The sequence below is a fragment of the Ranitomeya imitator genome, chromosome 10, assembly GCF_032444005.1.
Source record: "Ranitomeya imitator isolate aRanImi1 chromosome 10, aRanImi1.pri, whole genome shotgun sequence".
In the NCBI taxonomy this organism is placed as follows: Eukaryota; Metazoa; Chordata; class Amphibia; order Anura; family Dendrobatidae; genus Ranitomeya; species Ranitomeya imitator.
This window is the reverse complement of record NC_091291.1, coordinates 34450325-34472880: the sequence shown is the minus strand read 5'-3', so window position 1 is coordinate 34472880 and position 22556 is coordinate 34450325. Positions and strand designations below refer to the sequence as shown.

Genomic DNA, 22556 nt, shown 5'->3' with positions numbered 1-22556 from the left:
ATGGATATGGGTGTTTATTATTTTTCTTCTTTTCCAGGGGACTTGAGCATCGGTGTATTAGGTGCAAAGGTGAGTATAACTGTGCTTTTTTATTTTTATGTCAAATAAAGGTGGCAGTGTCTTTCTTTCAATTAAAGGAATTTATTCTGGCTGTGTCTTTTTTACAATCTAACTGTGGGGTTAGTAATGGGGTATCTTATAAACGCTACTCTATTACTAACCCCTTAGCTTGATGTCAGCACAGTTATACTTTACACCCACCTAATCCATTGAAGCCCATGTCACCTGTAAAAAACAAAACCCCAGAAAATAATAAACAAACATATGCTCATCTTTATGCCTAATCTACTGATGCCCATGTCCCCTGGAAAAACAAAAAAATAAATAACCATATCCCTCACATATCCAATGTGAAGATAATCCACACTGTCCCACGACGATCCGGATGATTTGGTTAGCTGTTACATCAGTGATGCAACCGCTAGGCACACGAGCAAGAGCTCACTGACACAGGAGCCTAATCGCTCTTCCAGTGTCTAGCGCTGAGCTGCCGTGATAAAGTTCACTGGAGTTCAAAGCTGATGAACCCTGGTGACCTCACTTATGGCACCTCTTGCTGAGTGAGAAAGTTCAGTGTGAGCCAGCTGATGGGGAGAGCAGTCTCTGATGTGACTGTTCTCTAAATCATCCGGATCGTCGAGGGAAAGCATGGGCATTTTTTTGTGTGTTTTTATTAGAATTTTTGAGGCATTTTTATCTCGAACACTAGTGTTTCATTTGTTGCTTAATAGATTTCAAAGATTTGTAGTAAAATTGCCTAAACAAAACAAGAAAAAGCAAAGGATGGTGTTAACAAAAATGCTTTAGCTCCCCCCCCAAAAAAAACAAAAATTCAAGTAAAGGCCACATATGATAGTTATTTTAAGTGATTTCCACATCATTTTTGACCACCAGAAAAAAAACCTTGTGTGAATATTGCCTGATGGGTTATTGCTCAGCTTTCCTCAAAACAGATACACCTGAATAAAATTTTAGCAGTTTGACAAAACTCGCACAATTTAGCAAATTTAGCAACCAATCACCGTGCAGCTTACATTTTGCTGGAGCAGTTTATGAAATGAAAGATAAGCGCTGATTGGTTGTTATGGGCACAAGGACCGTTTTTTTTTGTTTTTTTTTCAGACTGTTTTGATCAGTAAGACATGTAGGTAGGGTCAGGGGCAAATGACTTGTGATCGTTTGTGTTGCCCTGTGACCCCCTTATTTGAACATATATGTACCATAAAGACTTTTGATAATTGCGAAGGCCTAAAAGAAAAAAAAAGCCTATTTAGAGTTCGAAAGTGAGGAAAGTAATAACCTTAGAAATCAAATTTTCACACTAGAAAAACGGCAGTGACCTGGGTGGCAGTGACACCTGCGGGGGTTGGAAAAATTCATGTTAAATATTGAGGTCTTTGTTAGCCGTCCCTTGTGGTGCCGTCCTTCAGAAGCCATTAACTATAATCCCTTGGTGCATTGTGAAGCTGTTAGTCTTTGATATCAGACATGCAGGAGGTTAATAAAAAAGTGTTTGGTCTACTGAGATTATATTTTCTTCGAGTACAAATAAGTACAGAACAGACTGTTCACTCGGTAAAATCTGTTATTGCAGTGCCAGGCTTCTGGCATAAAATGATTACTAGATATTAGAAAATCTCTATTGTGAGATATTACAGCATAGATCAGGCTTCAATCATGTTAAAGGGAAGCTTTCACTAGATTTTTTTAATTTAAATTGAGCAGCCCCTCTGATTCCTTCTGTTCCACTAATTCGGGAACAGTTTTTCTTTTTCTTCCGTGTCCCTCCATTCTAAAGTTATGCCCCTCTGTAATAAAGATATACATTTTCACTTTGATTAACTGGGTGTGTAACACAGAGCTTCTTTGTGGGCGTGTGCTGTTTCTCCTCTGACTTGGGCCAATCAAAACATGGCCACGCCCACTGAGAACTTCTGTGGTACACTCTTGGTTGAATGGGAAATTTACATCCTTATTACTGGGAGGCGTAACTTTAGAATGGAGGGACACCAAAACAAAAGAAAAACTGTTCCAGGATCCTTGAAACAGAGACAATTGGAGGAGGTAAACCGTTTAAATTTAAAAAATTCAATGAAGATCCCCTTTAATGTCCTGTTTCTTCATTTTCTGCTTTGATTTACTCTTCAACTGACTCTTCGTATTCTTCACTTCCTCAGCTCTTGTTGGAACACTTGGAGTGCCTAGTATCCCGGCACGAGCGATCACTGAGGATGACCGTGGTGAAGAGACAGGCACAATCGCCTGCTGGGGTCTCCAGCGAGGTAGAAGTGTTAAAAGCTCTGAAGTCCCTCTTTGAGCATCACAAGGCTCTCGATGAAAAGGTAACATGTCTCATGATGTATTAATGACAATGGTATAATGAGATTAACAGGCAATACCTAAATGGGAAATAAAGACACATATGACCTTTTAGTATCATTAGATTAATGCAAGAAGATTATACAGAATGAAAGGGCTTTCTATGCTAGTCGGACAACCCCTTCTTCCAAGATGAACCCCTGTTGATCAATTGATCATGAAGGGTCAGATTTCTTTAAAGGGGATTTTTTTAACAATTTTAACTAAGTATCTCCTTAAATTGGCACTGCTCCACTAATTCCGTAACAGCTTTTCTTTTCCTTCTGTGTCCCTCTGTTCTAAAGTTATGCCCCCGGTAATCAGGAAGTACATTTTTTCTTTTGATCTACTGGGCGTATCCCACAAAACTTCACTGTAGGTGTAGCCATGTTTTGATTGGTCAGCATCAGAGGAGAAAAAGCACACGCCCACAGTTAGTCAAGTTTCAGAAAAGGGGACATAACTTTGGAACTAGGAGGCACAGAAGAAAATGAAAAACTGTTCCACATTCAGCAAAACGGTGGCAATTTGATAGGATGCTAAGATTAAATATATAAAAAATTAGTGAAAAATGTTCTATCACCTCTAACAATCAGTTGTTTACTCCTGGGGAAGCTTGATGTGGCAACTCATGGAAGATTCAGAAGTTTAGCATGAAACTTGGATGTTCTCAAACCTCCTCTGATTTGTAGAGTAAAAGGTGTATAGCACAAAGGGGTTGTCCCATTTAGAAAAACCCCTGTCCAGGAGGTTGTCCCTTTTAAAAATGAAGTTCCCCCGGTGATCATTTGATCATGATGGGTCATGCTTTTTTAGCCACCAAGGATAAATTGTTTTTCTGTAGAGAAACCTCGTTGTGGCCCCTCATGGAAGGATCTGAACAATTTTAGCATGACATGCTCTTACTCACAATAGAGGGTTTTGATCGGGGAACCCTACTTTGTGATATTAATGGGCCGCATTGGCGTTTGAAGGTGGTGCAACTTTTTTAAGGTCACATTCACAAATCCGAGTGTTGCGATCCAGGAAAGGAACGCGACGGATAGACTGTCCATGTGTCTCCTGACCCAAACTTGACAGTCTTGTATATGCCTCTGAGGCTGTAGAGTTAGGGTCTGGAATCCCGTGGATGGTCCGAGACTCGTGGTCCGTGACACGCGGATGTGTAAATTCTGCCTAACACATTGATTTTTGAAAATTTGCCTTAACATTATCAATAACTTCACTGTCCAAAATTTCACTCTATATTTTTCCCGTGCATTCTTTAACGCTTCCAAAAAAAAAACACACCATGTAGTACTAGGAATAAGTATGCCCAAAAAGGCTGAACTATTGCTAGGATATTCAACAGAATTTGTGACTTGCAGAAATATGATTTTGGCTTTACCTGAGTATAAATGTCACTGTTCTTCTGAATCCGGCGCTGTCTTTCTTTTGTTTCTACGCCTCTCCGTTCCTGAGATATGCCCCGTCTTCCTTGTGTATAAATCTAGTTTTGTTAACCAAATGGGTGTGGTCATTAACAGTTCTTTGTGGGCATCTTCCGGTTTATTACGGTAATTTTTGTTTGTTTGTTATTCCTGTGCCCCTACATTTCTGAAATATGGTCCCCTCTTTCCTGTATGTTCATCTATTTTTGTTAGTCAAGGGGGCAGGGTCCACAGCTTCTCTATAGGAGTCTGTGGGCTATGCCCCCTTGTCAAACAAGACCAACATATAGAGATGAAAGGGCTTTATCTCAGGATCGGAGAGGCGTAGAAACAAAAGAAAAACATTGCCGGATTCAGGAGAACGGTGGCATTTACTCTAGGTAAAAAAATACATATTTGAAGAACTTTCTTTTTAAAGGGTTTATTATTGCTTTAAAGGGATATTGGCATATCCGCAGCCAAGCTTTCTACGGTCCATGATTTATTTTTTTTTCATTATTATTAATCACTGTGAAAAATGTATTGGACGCACACTTTATCCTTCAAGGACGGGTCTTTCCGGTTCTGCAATGGGATATATTGCATTTATATTGGCATAAAATGGATTAATTTATGTGCAGAGTGGGATGAGTACACAACAGCGCCCTTTGTTGTTTGCTGCCTACCGGGTTCCAAGCACCTAGAAGCACGGGATTAAGGAACTCCATCAATATTTCACCCCCTTAAAGCCTGCCAATTAATATGTATCTGGCAATGGCTCGGGGGCCGCACATAGCGCAGGTTCCCACTAGTGAAACATAAGGCCTCATTGTCATGATTATTGGCTCAGAGCCTCAGGTATAGCCATAGTTCTCACTGCTATTGGTTCAGGGCACAAAATGCCCATCTCCGCTGTGTGCCGCTTACATTATAAACAATAGGTAATTTCTTAATATATTGCTTTTAATTAAATCGCTCCTTCTCATGGACAGGTAAAGGTTAAAACACCGGAGGACCTGAATTCCCCTTTTCTTGTTGAAAATTTTTCTTCTTAAAGTAGTAATTTTATTTGAAGGGGTTTTCCAAAGAAAACATGTTCTCACCAATCTACAGGATAGGTGAAAATCTAGCGATCCATGCGGGTCTCCAAGGAATTTTTATGCCTGCTAGAATGGAGCTACAGGTCAGATGCCCGAGTGCCGCTCCGCAGGGGAGGGAACATTTAGGTGGCGGCAAATGGGCAAAGCTCCTTTTAGTCAGGCTCAGATTTCATATTGTAAAATGTGACTATTTATGCACGAATTAGCAATGTGCAAGCTACATAACCCCGATATGTATATTTGGCAACTCAATTTTTCTTTCTTTAATGGAACAGGTCCGAGAGCGCCTTCGTGTAGCCCTTGAAAGGGTGGCGGTGCTGGAGGAAGAGCTGGAAATGTCCAGTCAGGAGGTAAGCATCTTCAGTTCATTAATCATCAAATTATCCCGGTACAGGAGATATAATGTCTGCCTCTTCTTCTTCTTCCAGTCTCTTTCACTGCGAGAACAGCTTGCAAGGAGGAGGTCAGGAATCGATGATGGCAAAGAGGGAGACTCGCAGAGCTCTGTAAGGATTTTTTTTCCTTTTTTTAAGAAGGAAATGTGAATTTGAAGAATGATATCGGCATAGGAGGGGAATAGAGTTATTACCTGTCCTGTTATAACTACACTTAAATAATGGTAGAAGAAAAAGTGGTCACCATAGAAAAGTACTGGGGCAAGCGTCTTAATCATTAAATTCAGATTTATCATTCAGTCCCAATGTCTCCGGTGTATAACATCTGGCCCCTCGCCCTCCGAGGTGTTACATCCGGCCCCTGGCGCCCCCTCCCACAGGTGTAACATCTGGCCCTTCGCCCACTAAGGTGTAACATCTGGCCCCTCGCCCACTGAGGTGTAACATCTGGCCCCTCACCCACTGAGGTGTAACCCCGAGGTATAACATCAGGCCCCTTGCCCCCTGAGGTGTAACATCCGGCCCCTTGCCCCCCGAGGTGTAACATCCGGCCCCTCACCCACTGAGGTGTAACCCAGAGGTGTAACATCAGGCCCCTTGCCCCCTGAGGTGCAACATCAGGCCCCTCACTCACTGAGGTGTAACCCAGAGGTGTAACATCAGGCCCCTTGCCCCCTGAGGTGTAACATCCAGCCCCTTGCCCCCCGAGGTGTAACATCCAGCCCTTCACCCCCCAAAGTGTGACATCCGGCCACTTGCCCCCTGGGCCATAACAGCCAGCCCTTTACCCTCTGTGCTATAGCATCCTGCCCCCGGTGTGTAACCTCCGGACCCCGAACTACAATGTATAACTCCTGGTCCTCCGCAACCCCGCTGTACGACCTCCGTCCTCACGTCCCCCTTCCCCCGTATATAACATTCAGCTCCTCACCTCCTGGTGTATAACATCTAGACCCCCACCATGCCGTCTGCCACTACTAACATGCAACTGACTGGTCGGTGGTAAAAAAAAAAAGCGCCCTGATACCAGCGCTGTCCTGTAATAGGAGTCACCAGCGTAACTAGTCCATTCTTGACATTTTTTCCCTCCTAAATTTTCCCTATCACCTGTGAGTGATATTATTGAGAAGTAGGAGGAACTGGACGTCAGATGGAGTATTGTAAAGCCACTACCTCTGGACTCTGGAGGCGACGTGTTCTGTGCAGTGACAAATCACACTTTTCTATCTGACGTCTGGTGGATGAGTCTGGGATTGGAGAATGGCAGGAGAACGTTACCCCCGGACTGCTTTGTGTCCGCTGTACAGTTTGGCGGAGGAGGGATAATGCCATGGGCTTGTTATGAGGGGTCAAATAAGGCTCCTTAGTTCCAGTGAAGGGAAGTCTTAATGCTACATCTGAAGACATTGCGGACAATTGTACCTTCTAGCTTTGTGGGACAGTTTGGGGAAGGCCCTTTTTTAGTTTCTGATGACTATTCCCAGTGCACAAGGTTCATGTGGACATAGTTGAGGGAGTTTGGTGGGAAGAACAAGACCAGTCGCTAAGAGTCTGGACCTCAACCCCACCCAACACCTTTGAGATGAACTAGAATGGAGACTGTAAGCCTGGCCTCTCCTCTCACGCCAGGATCTGACCTCAGAAATGCTCTTCTGGATGAAGGGGCAAAAATTTCCACAGACTCCTCCAAATTCTTGTAGAAAGACTTCCCAGAAGAGTAAAAGCTGTTGCAAAGGGACCGACTCATTTTTAATAATGTGGTCTCCAGAAGCTAACTCTAATGAGGCATTCACCGATCTGTTTGAGTAGGTCCAAGGGGTATCTTGCCTTTATGTTCTGTACGTTGCCCAGTGCAGGCAGAGCTTCTTTGGGAATATTCCACTACCTATACCTTTTTATTCAGTTGCTTTGATATCACACAGCATTATATGTAATTCATGGAAGCAACAAATTGGAGCATCCCTTTTATTTTTTTTAATCATTTCAGACCATCTTGAATGGCTCCTCTCTCCATGAGCTCAGAGGAGTACGGGAAACTGAGCTGGAGGAGATGTTGGAGAAGCAAAGGTTAGAGCTGTGCCAGCTGAAGGAACGCTTGACCATGATGTGTCGCCAAATGGCCGAACTGGAGGAAGAGTTAAACACTGCACAAAAAGATCTTATAAAATCCGAAGAGGTCAGCTCCAAACTGCAGCGCGACCTCAAAGAGGTAAGGAGAGGAGGGTCATACTTTGCTCCCCAACTCATGGTGTTGGCATTTCTTCATAAAAGCCAATTGATTGCATGTTATATTTGTCTATGCACCATGTTTTTCAGTCCTTTCATTCTGCTCTGTTTTCTGTTATCAGGCTCTGGCGCAAAGAGAAGATATGGAAGAGCGGATTACCACGTTAGAGAAGCGCTACCTGAGTGCGCAGAGAGAGGCCACTTCACTCCATGATGTCAATGACAAGTTAGAGAATGAGCTTGCCAGTAAAGACTCCCTCTACCGACAGGTAAAGTATGACGGAAGTTAGAAATCAATGGCTCCTACCCTAGGCCAAAGCTCTGACCCACTATAGTTGGGCCAGTCATTTTTCTAATAGAAGGAGCCACCCTAAAAATAAGAAGAGTACAGGAACTTCACATTAGATAAAAGTTGACCATCTGATGCATATGGGAGCCTCCCAACATTATCTTTCAGATAGAGAACTATCAGGAAGTTGGAATTTTAATGCCCAATTTTCTTGTTTGTTGAGTCTTAGGATGGCTATACACATTAGATTGCTGACTGCCGAACAACGCTTTGGTCGACAGCAATCTGTCGTCTCTCCTGTACTCTGAATCGCCCACTCGGCCAAGTGCTTCTGTGTTCTTCATGAGAAAGCCGCCGACTGACACTTGGGTTGATGGCTTATCTCAGGGAGAACAATGCGATTGTCAATCCGAAGTCGGACATTTGCATCTCTCCCAACCATCAATTGGCCAGTACCCCCATACACATTAGATCATTGGTGGAACCCAGATCTATTGGTGGGTTTATCCGGTATTAGTCTAATTTGTATGGGAACCCTTACCGTGGCTTCACCTTTCTTCCTGTTGAATGCAGAAGGAACTATCTGCTGAGCTTAAGCATTCATGTGTATTGGGGGTGTCAGGCGAGATTGCTGTCTGCCAAACGAGTATTCATCCAGCAGTTATCTCATGTGTATCCCCAGGTTTAGTTTGCTTACGATTGCAGATAAAGGACATTGTCACTTGCTTGTAAAGGCCCCGATCCACATTAGATGGCTGTTGGCCATCGTTCGGTCCACAGCCCTCTGAGATGACTCTCCCGTTCACAGGAGCGCTTGTATGGCCGAGCGATCTGGTGTTCTCTATGAGAAAGCCAAAGGCTGACATGTCGGTCGGTGACTTATCTCCTGGAGAAAAATATGATCGGCAGTCTGAAATCTTAGAAGTCCAAAATGTTTGATTTGACATCTGCACCCTTCCTTTTTAGTCGGTTCCCAATACATATTAGAGTGTTGACCTAACCTGACGTTTTGGTGGGTTCGGACGACATTAGACTAATGAGCATCCTCTTAGACCACTTGCTTTTGACCTCCAGTTTCTAACTATTTTATAACTGATGACATCACACTTGTCATATGACATCATATTTCTTGTACTACGCACAGCCTTTATTCCCCATCTACTTGACACCTACATCTCCATTCCTCTTGTTCTTTGTCTGAAAGGCAAGTATGAGGGAGGATGTAGTTTGGAAGGCCGTAGATGGCCTGCTACCAATCTAGAAGGTCAGTGAACTTTGTAATGGCCGCTATGGACATTGCCTTAGATTATATGCAGGGTTCCAGGTCACTGGCCATAGATTCAGACCTTTACATCATGAGTCTTCACTGTGCTATTGATCTGCCTGCTGAAATTACAGGCATGGCGGATTAGAAATGATGACCTAAGTTCTCTACAAAGCTGTCTAGACTTATGATGCTGACAGTCCCACATCCTTGTCCTGCTAGTTATTGACCTTTTTCGCTTGCGCTGACTTGTATCGTCCCTTTGCAGAGTGAAGAGAAGAACCGGCAGCTGCAGGAGTGGCTGGAAGACGCCAAGCAGAAACTGCAGCAGACCCTTCAGAAGGCGGAGACCTTACCAGAGATTGAGGCCCAGCTGGCGCAGCGAGTGGCGGCTCTCAGCAAGGTATCTATACTTACATGCTGCCTAATCAGAGCTCACAGTGGGGGTGAGCGGTGAGAGGACACATAACTTCCTTATTCAGTCCCCTACATTGTGCTAGCTGCCTGGATTACAAGTCGGGATCATTTCATAAATGGCACTTAATTGCATATATTATTGTTGCAAGAATAAAAAGGTGCTTAAAGGGGATTTCCATCCTTGTACCAAAGTTTCTGGACCTGCATCTCCCAAGTCTGTGACACGCATCTAATTCCTAGAGTTGGGTTGCCCGACCTCTGTCTTGCGGCATCCCATTTCCAAGATCTTATGCCAATATGTAGTAGGTGTCATAATAATAATATTAGCAAATACCTCCAATTAGAAATTTTATATAGTTTTTGTGATTCGCTATGTCTCTTTCCTCATGTGCAGGAATTGCAGGACCTTAGGTATCCATGGTTACAACCAATAGCAACTAGCTAACTGTCACTATATCAGTGGTCGTAACCATAGATACCTAAGGTCCTGCAATGCCTGCACATGAGCAAAGAGACCTAACGAATCAGAAAAAACTATACTACATTTCTAATTGGAGATAATTGCAAAAACTGTTATTATTATTACACCTACTATATATTGAGATAGGATCTTGGAGATGGAAAATCTCTTTTGAGGCTCCAAAATCCATTCTTAGGCCTTACTTTTTAGATGGTAGGTAGTAGTAACACCCTCACCCCAAAATAAACATGCATTCTTGGATTGGCAAAGTATATTTCAGTTTGTAAATTTCATAAAAATGATGCAACTTACCGTCTAACAAAAACGTGAGGAAGCAACATTTTAAAAAACACATTAATATAAAAGAAAGATGGTGGGAAGGCAAAGGATCCAGTCTGCGGGACAGGTAAGATGACAAATCCCTTTCCCCAGTACACCATCTTTTATACTGCAACAGTGGGTCACATGGGATTTGCGTAACCCAATGACACACTGTTACCGAGGCAGACAAGCTGCTACCCAAGCTTATCTTCCCTTGTGACGGCCAACTCATAGGTCAAATAATGACCCAATCGCCCGCCGTCACTACCCTAAGTCTTTTCTCCCCAACAACTAAGTAGGAAAATCTCCCACAAAAACTGTCCTGAGGAGAAAATGGGGGTTCACTTGGGTGCACAATAACACAAAGGGGTCCTTCCGTGTCAACCTGGATTCTACCATTCCTCTAATGTCGATCTTTTTCAGATACATATTACAACAAATTTGACGGTCTGTTCTGACTTTGCTCCAGTTTGTGTGGCCAGTGTAAAGAAGCAGCATAGCGGTCCTTGCACAGACTAAAAGGGTTGTCCAAGACTAAGATATTGATGACCTGTCACTAAGGTCAGATCGGTGGAGGTCCAACACCCGACACCCCCACAAATCTGGTCATACCGTGGTGCCATGGAGCACCACAGCTCAACACAATGTGTAATGGCTGGTCTTGAGTATTACAGCTCCCATTAAAGTGCGTGGAAGCTGAGCCTCACTACCCAAGAATGGCCACTACACACTGTATGGAGCCTCGGTATTTTGCCTCCGAACACTTTGCACTTCTTGCCGCTAGGTATCGGCTAGTAGGTGGGGGGTACTGTGTGTTGGACCCCTGCTGATCTGATATTGATGACCAGTCCTAACAGGAGGTCATCAGTATCTCAGTGCCAGACTAGGGGATAACTTACTGAGCACTGAGAGGTCCTACTAGTGGGACTGGGTGTAGGACACCTACTGATCTGCTATTAGTGACCAGTGCCAACGGGAGGTCATCAGTGTCTCCATGCCAGACTAGGAGATGACTTACTGAGATCCGAGGGGTTCTAATATTGGCACTTGGTGTCCGACCTCTACTGATCTGATATTGATGATCAGTCCCAATGGGAGGTCTTCGGTATCTTGGTGCAAGACTAGGAGATAACTTACTGAGCACTGAGGGTCCTAGTATTGGGATCCTCTCCAATCCAGAGAACAAGATTTTACTGAGCTTTGTCTGAATGGGGCAGTACCTGGGTCCTGCAGCCTCTGAAGGTCTCTTTGGCCCATAAATGAAGATTAATTAAAGGACCATAATAGTTGGGAACTTGTTCATGATTTTGAACTGAGGCCCTTGAGCACCAATTCTCCAATACTTCTCTATTGGACTGTCAGACAAAGCCGATTAAGTTGCTCTACTGTTTCCGACAGTCCCATAGGGAATGCAAGGAGAGCTGCATAACTTTTGTCTGCAGACCCTTTTTCTTGAGATCGGTGGTAGTCCCAACCAGCGATCAGTAAGTCATCCCCCTATCCTATTCAGAACTTCGAGACAACCCTTTTGACTACTATTCATTTTCTTTTCCTAATAACCAGGCAGAGGAGAGACATGGAAACTTTGAAGAACGGCTCCGTCAACTTGAAGCCCAACTAGAAGAGAAGAACCAGGAACTACAAAGGGTAGGTGCTACTCTATGGTCTACATAAACATGCTCCTCATGGGCAGATACCCCACTTGATTTTCAGATTCTTCATTCACAGTGATCACTCTGCAATTCATTCTATAGATTTGTACTTAGGAGTTTAAAGTCACATGTAGAACTGCTTGTACATATAGACTACACAGGCTTCATTTAGAAAACGCATGAGGAGCAGGGTTTGGAGGTCACACTCCTACTTGTGCATGCTGAACATCTGCTGTCTCTTCCAGGCCCGTCAAAGGGAGAAAATGAACGATGAACACAATAAACGTCTTTCGGAGACTGTCGATAAACTCTTGTCTGAATCTAACGAAAGACTCCAGTTGCATCTTAAGGAGAGGATGGGAGCCCTGGAGGAGAAGGTAATGCATCCAGACCATAGGTTGACCGATGGCTGCTTTCATCATGTTCTCTTTTCTTAGCTGTAGCCTATGACAGACATGAGCCTGCGGAAAGGCTTGGAGCCGCCAGATGCAGCAAGACACCTTGTATATTCGCACCTTGTGATTTATATTCAAGCGTCCAGAGCCCGTGAACTTGACAACTGATTTACCTCCAAAGTGTCATCCTTGTTACAATACTCCCCCCTCAATGTCCTTCTGATATATATTTTTTTTTTTTATTGGTGGATCATCTGAATTGATTTGAGTGGCAAAGCAAATACCAGTCATGGACAGTAGTTGCGCTATTTCTGGCAAAAAGCCTAACAGCTAATTCTAGACAACCCCTTTAAGCTTGTGTTTGAAGCCATAGACTGCCGCAGGTTTGGGCCTTTAAGTGAACACATTCGGTTTAAAAAAAAAAAAAAGTAGTCCAACAAAATAAAAACATATAATACCTACTCAAAATGATGTTATCAGCCTGAAAAGTCACTCCGATGTGCCGACTGTGTAAATTGGTGTCCAATGACTGTTCTTCAGCAGCAGAGAAACCTGATTACAGGAAGTGGGAGTGGGGTTTTTTTGCAGCAGAGAAACCTGATTACAGGAAGTGGGAGTGTTTTTTGCAGCAGAGAAACCTGATTACAGGAAGTATGAGTGTTTTTTGCAGCAGAGAAACATGATTACAGGAAGTGGGAGTGTTTTTTGCAGCAGAGAAACCTGATTACAGGAAGTGGGAGTGTTTTTTGCAGCAGAGAAACCTGATTACAGGAAGTGGGAGTGTTTTTTGCAGCAGAGAAACCTGATTACAGGAAGTGGGAGTGGGGTTTTTTTGCAGCAGAGAAACCTGATTACAGGAAGTGGGAGTGTTTTTTTGCAGCAGAGAAACCTGATTACAGGAAGTGGGAGTGTTTTTTGCAGCAGAGAAACATGATTACAGGAAGTGGGAGTGTTTTTCTGTTTGCTCCTGCTCTCCTGTCTGCTAATATGTAGATAAGGTGGGGTTTCGGTTCAAAGCAGGAAAGTCATTGGACAGTTCCAAGAGCAATGCGTGCTGGGAAGAGGGGGAAAAAAACAAAAGCGTAAAGAGGGGGTGCTCAAGAAGGGTTCCTTGCTGATTTGCAACTAACCTCTCACCTTCTGTCTCAGTAACCAGCGCTCCAGGCTGTCCTCACTATGAGTTTCCTCCACTCGCTATATACTCACTATATACTGTCTTCTCCTTTTTGCTTGCTTCCTCTCAGAACACTCTCTCCGAAGAGATAGCTAACATGAAGAAGTTGCAGGACGAGCTTCTGGTCAACAAGGTTTGTACCACCAGCGCAAGTGTCTGTGCTCCTCAGAGGCAGAGGACCATAATACCTAGTATGGACACCCAAAATAAATATTGATGCTGTATATGGATCACAATGCCCGGACTGACTGTCTCCTGATCCCATATGACAGCCTACAGATATGTAAAAAAAAAATCTAATTATATCTAACAAAGGTAATTTTTTTTATTGCACACCTATAACAAAAAAATATAAGTATCCAGACAAGTTTAATAACCTTGGATAAATCGATATAAAGCGTGAACAATAAAAAAAAATATACACAAAAAAAATTAAAATTCCTTGTAATAATAAAAATTTTTTATATAAATCACGCAGTAATTAGTATCTGTCTCAATGCAACGCTAAAATATACAGTGGGGCAAAAAAGTATTTAGTCAGTCAGCAATAGTGCAAGTTCCACCACTTAAAAAGATGAGAGGCGTCTGTTATTTACATCATAGGTAGACCTCAACTATGGGAGACAAACTGAGAAAAAAAAATCCAGAAAATCACATTGTCTGTTTTTTTAACATTTTTTTTGCATATTATGGTGGAAAATAAGTATTTGGTCAGAAACAAAATGTCATCTCAATACTTTGTAATATATCCTTTGTTGGCAATGACAGAGGTCAAACGTTTTCTGTAAGTCTTCACAAGGTTGCCACACACTGTTGTTGGTATGTTGGCCCATTCCTCCATGCAGATCTCCTCTAGAGCAGTGATGTTTTTGGCTTTTTGCTTGGCAACACGGACTTTCAACTCCCTCCAAAGGTTTTCTATAGGGGTTGAGATCTGGAGACTGGCTAGGCCACTCCAGGACCTTGAAATGCTTCTTACGAAGCCACTCCTTCGTTGCCCTGGCGGTGTGCTTTGGATCATTGTCATGTTGAAAGACCCATCCACGTTTCATCTTCAATGCCCTTGCTGATGGAAGGAGGTTTGCACTCAAAATCTCACGATACATGGCCCCATTCATTCTTTCATGTACCCGGATCAGTCGTCCTGGCCCCTTTGCAGAGAAACAGCCCCAAAGCATGATGTTTCCATCACCATGCTTTACAGTAGGTATGGTGTTTGATGGATGCAACTCAATATTCTTTTTCCTCCAAACACGACAAGTTGTGTTTCTACCAAACAGTTCCAGTTTGGTTTCATCAGACCATAGGACATTCTCCCAAAGCTCCTCTAGATCATCCAAATGCTCTCTAGCATACTTCAGACGGGCCCGGACATGTACTGGCTTAAGCAGTGGGACACGTCTGGCACTGCAGGATCTGAGTCCATGGTGGCGTAGTGTGTTACTTATGGTAGGCCTTGTTACATTGGTCCCAGCTCTCTGCAGTTCATTCACTAGGTCCCCCCGCGTGGTTCTGGGATTTTTGCTCACCGTTCTTGTGATCATTCTGACCCCACGGGTGGGATTTTGCGTGGAGCCCCAGATCGAGGGAGATTATCAGTGGTCTTGTATGTCTTCCATTTTCTAATTATTGCTCCCACTGTTGATTTCTTCACTCCAAGCTGGTTGGCTATTGCAGATTCAGTCTTCCCAGCCTGGTGCAGGGCTACAATTTTGTTTCTGGTGTCCTTTGACAGCTCTTTGGTCTTCACCATAGTGGAGTTTGGAGTCAGACTGTTTGAGGGTGTGCACAGGTGTCTTTTTATACTGATAACAAGTTTAAACAGGTGCCATTACTACAGGTAATGAGTGGAGGAAAGAGGAGACTCTTAAAGAAGAAGTTACAGGTCTGTGAGAGCCAGAAATCTTAATTGTTTGTTTCTGACCAAATACTTATTTTCCACCATAATATGCAAAAAAAATGATAAAAAAACAGACAATGTGATTTTCTGGATTTTTTTTTCTCAGTTTGTCTCCCATAGTTGAGGTCTACCTATGATGTAAATTACAGACGCCTCTCATCTTTTTAAGTGGTGGAACTTGCACTATTGCTGACTGACTAAATACTTTTTTGCCCCACTGTATTACAATTTGTCCCACGTAAAAACAAGCCACATCATTGAAAAAAAAAAAAACAAAAAAAAAATATATATATATATATATATATATATATATATATATATATATATATATATATATATATATATATATATATAAATATGTTTAAAAAAAAATATGAAAAGTGGAGAGACAAAAATGGTATAAAAATAATAATTAACAATAAAAAAATTGGTCATTAAGGCCCGTTCAGGGCCAGTCATTAAAGAGTTAATCGTTGGAAAATCCTATTTAAAGGGGATCATCCCTCTAACTATATTTATTAACTATCCACAAGACAATTCAAAAATACATGATCTCTAGGGGGTCCAAGTGCTGGGACCCCCATTGATCTTAAGAACGGGGATTCCTGTGTTAAATGGTGGTGCAATTGTTATCTAGCTTTGATTATTGAAGGAAACCCCTTCCATAGGCCCTATTAGATTATATGGAGGTTGTGGAGAGGGTGGGGAATCCTTGGCGCAGGGCGCCCTCCTCTGTCAGCCTGAATGGAGAGATGCTCTCTATGAACTATTTCTGATCTGAAGATGGACTTCTGTGGCTTCCCCTCCAAAGAGCAAGGTGGTGGGAGCAGAACCTAGTGTAATCACGTGTTTTCCAGGGGTGTTGGTAGTAGGACCAGGGACGATCAGATGTTTGCCAAAGATGAGGTGAGCAGGATATTGGATGACCCAACTGTTTGACAAGAGTGCTCAGAGCAACACCAGGGGCGATCAACTGTTTGCTAAGGGAGCTGGGTGAAGAACTAGGGTCGATCAGCCGTTTGCTAAGGGTGTTGGGATCAGGACCAGGAGCGATTTTAGCTTTTTGCGAAGGGTGCTGGGTGCAGGACTAGGGGCGATCAGTGGTTTGCCATGAGTATTGGGAGTAGGACCTAGGGTGGTCAGCAATTTCTCAAGGTTGTTGGGAGTAGAACAGACTTGATTGACTGCTTGATAAGGGTGCTGGAAGTAAAACCTGGCGCCATCAGCCTTTGGTATTGGGAGTAGCACCAGGGGGAACCATCCATTTGCCATTAGTCTTGGGAATAGTATCAGGGGTGATCAGCCATTTGCCATGAGTTTTGGGGGCAATACCATGGCGATCAGATGTTTGCCATGGGTTTTGGGAGCAGTACCATGGACGATCAGATGTTTGCCATATTTTTGGGAGCAGTACCATGGGCAATTAGATGTTTGCCATGGGTTTTGAGAGCAGTACCATGGGCGATCAGATGTTTGCCATGGGTTTTGAGAGCAGGACCAAGGACGATCAGATGTTTGCCATGGGTTTTGAGAGCAGGACCAAGGACGATCAGATGTTTGCCATGGGTTTTGAGAGCAGGACCTAGGACGATCAGATGTGTGCCATGGGTTTTGAGAGCAGGACCAGGGACGATCAGATGTTTGCCATGGGTTTTGAGAGCAGGACCAGGGACGATCAGATGTTTGCCATGGGTTTTGGGAGCAGTACCATGGACGATCAGATGTTTGCCATGGGTTTTGGAAGTAGGACCAGGAGTGATCAGCCATATGCCATGAGTTATGGGAGCAGTACCATGAGGGATCAGATATTTGCCATGGGTTTTGAGAGCAAGATTAGCTGTTTGGTGATGGTGTTAGGAGCAGGACATGGGGCAATCTGCAATTTTCCAAGGTATTGGGAGTAGCACCAGGGGGAACCATCCGTTTGCCATTAGTCTTGGGAATAGTATCAGGGGTGATCAGCCATTTGCCATGAGTTTTGGGAGCAATACCATGGGCGATCAGATGTTTGCCATGGATTTTGGGGGCAATACCATGGCGATCAGATGTTTGCCATGGATTTTGGGGGCAATACCATGGACAATCAGATGTTTGCCATAGGTTTTGGGAGCAGTACCATGGGCAATCAGATGTTTGCCATGGGTTTTGAGAGCAGTACCATGAGCGATCAGATGTTTGCCATGGGTTTTGAGAGCAGGACCAGGGACGATCAGATGTTTGCCATGGGTTTTGAGAGCAGGACCTGGGACGATCAGATGTTTGCCATGGGTTTTGAGAGCAGGACCTGGGACGATCAGATGTTTGCCATGGGTTTTGGGAGCAGTACCATGGACGATCAGATGTTTGCCATGGGTTTTGGGAGCAGTACCATGGACGATCAGATGTTTGCCATGGGTTTTGAGAGCAGGACCAGGGACAATCAGATGTTTGCCGTGGGTTTTGGAAGTAGGACCAGGAGTGATCAGCCACATGCCATAGGTTATGGGAGCAGTACCATGAGGGATCAGATTTTTGCCATGGGTTTTGAGAGCAAGATTAGCTGTTTGGTGATGGTGTTAGGAGCAGGACATGGGGCAATCCGCAATTTTCCAAGGGTGTTTTGAGCAGTATCTGGGGTGATCAGCTAATCGCCCTAGTGGCCAGTCTTTGAAATTGGTTGTCTGTTATGAAGCAACCTCTTTTATTTTCAAGTCTAAGCCCTTACAGATGGGTTTCTTTGCCTTTTTAACTTTTGGTCACCATGTGTTATCAAAATTGAAGGACGAGTGAGGGACGTTAGAGATCTGTGGGGCCTTTATTATTCTGACGGATCTGGGTGATTGCTCAGTCAGAAGCGTGTATAATCCGTCCGCAATGGGCTGTACGTTGGCATAACACACTGACCAATGTGGTAGTTCACGTGAACTTTTTTTTTTAACACTGAGCCATGGTCCGCGTGTAAAATCATGGCTCCGGTCATGTTTTTTGGATATAATTTGCCTTTTATACTCAATATGTGCATTAATAAAACTGGTGCTGTACGGACGCCATCATCTTACTTACTAAATGATTTTTCTATCTTCTTCCTCTAGGAGCAGCTCGTGGCGGAGATTGAACGCATGCAGTTAGAGATCGACCAGCTGCGAGGGCGACCATCATCCACATACTCCAGGTGAATCATTTTGTCATTTGGATGGTTCTAGAAGCTCAGCGGTAATGTAGAGGACCAAATCTGTACTACAACAAGTATATGATAAAAGAAAGTACAGTGCAGAGATATGTCTACTACAGTGCACTACCTGGAGTATCCACCGGGAGTGTGGTTATAAAGCTGGGTAATGGGAAGTGGTGATTGTTCTAGGTGATCACGAAGTCCCTTCTTATGGGTTACTATGTCATTTATGATCTGTACAGTTATCCTGATCACCCCTTTGGTTTAATTCATACATATAAACTGTTTAATAACGAATTTTTTTCTTTTTTGGAGTTCTCCTTTAAATACCCAAATTCATTTTTTTCCTTATAATTTAGCTGTTTTAAGAACAGGTACAGGGATCGAGGAGGTCAAGGGGAGTCCATTGCCTCCTTAAATTCATACGGTAGAAAAGAAGGGAAACGTAAATGAATGACACACAATCACAGGGTCTGACCTCACATAGGGCTTGTTTGTAGTCTGTAACTATGGAAACACATGGCTCCGCAGAGGCGCTGACGCTGCAAATTGACATTTTTAAAGAGATTACTTTGTAAAGTTATTTCCTTTTTGTATTATTTTAGATGAATATTAATGGTTGCAAAGATGGACATACTCTTAAAGGGACATTGGGATCTGAGATATTTATGGCGGGTTTCACCTCTGGGACACTCTCCAAACTGGGGATCCTCAGTAAGGTGGTCATTGACTGCGCCATCCAGGTCAAGAATATAAGACGTTACCACGCCTGTGTGCATCTCCTTCTATTCACTTCTATGAGAGCAACTCGCTTATTTACGGTAATCCCCATAGAATTGAATAGAGGGAGCAGAGCTGCATTTATTGGATAAGTCAGTGATGGCGAACATTTTAGAGATTTTAGAGTGCCAAAACTGCAACCCAAAACCCACTTATTTGTCACTTAGTGCCAACAGGGCAATGTAACCTGAATACTGAGTTTTTTTGTCCCCATCCTGGTATAATGTCCCTCATCCTGGTATAATGTCCCTTATCCTGGTATAATGTCCCTCATCCTGGTATAAATCGTCCCCCATCTTGGTATATTATCCCCCATCTGTTATAATGCCCCTCTCCTGGTATAACATCCCCCATCCTGGTATAATGTCCCCCATCCTGGTATAACGTCCCCCATCCTGGTATAACGTCCCCCATCCTAGTATAATGTCCCCCAACCTGGTATAACGTCCCCCATCCTGGTATAACGTCCCCCAACCTGGTATAACGTCCCCCATCCTAGTATAATGTCCCCCAACCTGGTATAACGTCCCCCATCCTAGTATAATGTCCCCCAACCTGGTATAACGTCCCCCATCCTGGTATAACGTCCCCCAACCTGGTATAACGTCCCCCATCCTGGTATAACGTCCCCCAACCTGGTATAACGTCCCCCATCCTGGTATAACGTCCCCCATCCTGGTATAACGTCCCCCATCCTGGTATAACGTCCCCCAACCTGGTATAACGTCCCCCATCCTAGTATAACGTCCCCCATCCTAGTATAATGTCCCCCAACCTGGTATAACGTCCCCCATCCTGGTATAACGTCCCCCAACCTGGTATAACGTCCCCCATCCTAGTATAACGTCCCCCAACCTGGTATAACGTCCCCCATCCTGGTATAACGTCCCCCATCCTGGTATAACGTCCCCCATCCTGGTATAACGTCCCCCAACCTGGTATAACGTCCCCCATCCTAGTATAACGTCCCCCATCCTAGTATAATGTCCCCCAACCTGGTATAACGTCCCCCATCCTGGTATAACGTCCCCCAACCTGGTATAACGTCCCCCATCCTAGTATAACGTCCCCCAACCTGGTATAATGTCCCCCATCCTAGTATAACGTCCCCCATCCTGGTATAACATCCCCCAACCTGGTATAACGTCCCCCATCCTGGTATAATGTCCCCCATCCTAGTATAACGTCCCCCAACCTGGTATAACGTCCCCCAACCTGGTATAACGTCCCCCATCCTGGTATAATGTCCCCCATCCTAGTATAACGTCCCCCAACCTGGTATAACGTCCCCCAACCTGGTATAATGTCATCCTTTCTTATATAAGGTCCCTATCCTGGTATAATGTACCGATAGGGGATATATATATATATATATATATATATATATATATATATATATATATATATATACCTTGACTATGCCATAGATGTCTATGATCGGAATACCCCTTTAAGTGTATCCTCTCTTTGCTGTATCATGTCTTTTATATACCCTTCTATTTATTGCTGCACTCTATCTTTTCCCTTATACCACCGCACTCCACAAGTATCTACTTCAGCTATGCATTTTGTAAGTGTGTACTCCACCAACGTTTGACGATAAAACAAATAGAATAAACTCGAGTTTGCTTGTCCGATTATGTGGCCAGTACGAGGGAGCGCAGATGTCGGAGTCTGTGGCCTGTGTGTTTTGGTGTCCATGTCTTTGATGTGTAACCACATGTTCTAGGCCTCCCGTCACCAAGCGGAGGACGTCACTAAAGGGGATCGGCACATGTTCCCCGGAATGCCCCGCATCCTTCCGTCTTCACTGTCAGCCGCTTCTTTCCGGCAGCTTCACGCTCAACACTCCATCAATTTCCAATTTTTGCAAAAAATTTCCAATTGACCGATACGACAGTGTGAAGCTGCGGGAAAAGGGGGCCCGAAATAGAAGCCCGAGAGGGGCTTCACTTCTCGTCTGTCATCTTAATCACTGTGTAAAATCTACAGTTATGGACTGGTTGACGCATGTGCATCACGTTTTTGCATGTACCGTACATGTCCGTGAAGCGAGGACAGGAAAACAAAAAAGCCGCAAGCTAGCTTCAATTGTTAGCAGTGCTCAATATTTAGCATTTTGTCGCCTTCCGTTTTCTAGGTCTCTCCCCGGCAGTGCCCTTGAGCTGCGCTACTCCCAGGCACCGACTCTACCCATGGGCAGCCACATGGATCACTACAGCAGTACAGCCGTGATTAGGCGGCCCAAAAAGGGTCGTTGGGCCGCACTGAAAGATGATCCCACCAAGGTACTGTTTTTGAAAAGGTCCCCCCATAGACAATCAGGAGGTGCAAAAAATGTTGAGGGTCCACACACGTGCTGAAATGTGTTTTCAGTGAATATAGACTTTGAGATAGGAGATGACAGTTGGTGCTCATAAAGTTCTATGGAGAACTATGTCTCCGCCTCCAGCTCCTCCCACCTCCATAGAATGCTAAAAGCACCAACTGTCATCTCCTATCTCAGCAACGGGAAAGTCTGTCGTCACCGAAGAAACATTTTACACATCAACTGAGAACGACAGATCAGTCCAGGAGGAGAAAGAAGCAGATTTCTCCTATAAAATATATTACGAAGCCACTTTTTATTTACACTATGGATTTAGGAAATAAAAATTGAAACGATGGGCACTTTTTACCTTCATGGTGCAGTTATAACTTGAGAACAATGACGCTCTCCAGGCAAATGTGAAAAATGTAAAAAAAAAATAATGTAAAACTGAATTTCTATGCTTAGAATGCATTTAAAGGGAATTTGTCATCAGATTTTTGCTATAATGTAGGGGCAGAGATTTTGATTCCAGGATGTGTCATTTGCTAAGTAGTTTTAAAGCAATCAGTGTTTTATCTGCAGGAGATTATCACTGCAGGACTAGGATTCACATGCCAAGTAGTCCAGCTAATCTGCATAACTCCACCCCCAGCACTGATTGGGAGCTTGCTGACAGTGTACACAGGAAGCTGCCAATCAGGATTGTGGGCGGGGTTATACACAGCTTAGCATTCGAGCTCTGCTAGAGAGAAAACAGGGATTCTGTCAAAAGTACAAAAAGCAGCCTAGAAAGTGACACATCTCTGGAATCGGGGTCTCTGTCCCTACGTCATGCTGCTCTCCAAATATTTAGCAAGAACCTGACAGATTTCCTTTTAAAAATTATTCCCGTCT

At 43.7% G+C, this 22556-nt stretch overlaps 1 protein-coding gene across 9 annotated transcripts in view; it reads left to right on the top strand.

Annotated features, from left to right (window-relative positions):
• PPFIA3 (PTPRF interacting protein alpha 3) overlaps positions 1 to 22556 on the top strand; it is a 127228-nt gene that overhangs the window by 60697 nt on the left and 43975 nt on the right. For 5 of the 9 annotated variants that reach the window (XM_069742281.1, XM_069742277.1, XM_069742279.1 and 2 more), the window contains exons 4-14: positions 2238 to 2402; positions 5203 to 5277; positions 5356 to 5433; positions 7310 to 7531; positions 7671 to 7817; positions 9370 to 9504; positions 11863 to 11946; positions 12197 to 12328; positions 13591 to 13653; positions 18492 to 18571; positions 21492 to 21639. In XM_069742281.1, the coding sequence (XP_069598382.1) occupies positions 2238 to 2402; positions 5203 to 5277; positions 5356 to 5433; positions 7310 to 7531; positions 7671 to 7817; positions 9370 to 9504; positions 11863 to 11946; positions 12197 to 12328; positions 13591 to 13653; positions 18492 to 18571; positions 21492 to 21639 (1329 nt within the window). The remainder of the gene's footprint in view (positions 1 to 2237; positions 2403 to 5202; positions 5278 to 5355; positions 5434 to 7309; positions 7532 to 7670; positions 7818 to 9369; positions 9505 to 11862; positions 11947 to 12196; positions 12329 to 13590; positions 13654 to 18491; positions 18572 to 21491; positions 21640 to 22556) is intronic. The other 4 variants (XM_069742282.1, XM_069742283.1, XM_069742278.1 and 1 more) reach the window with 2 other exon arrangements.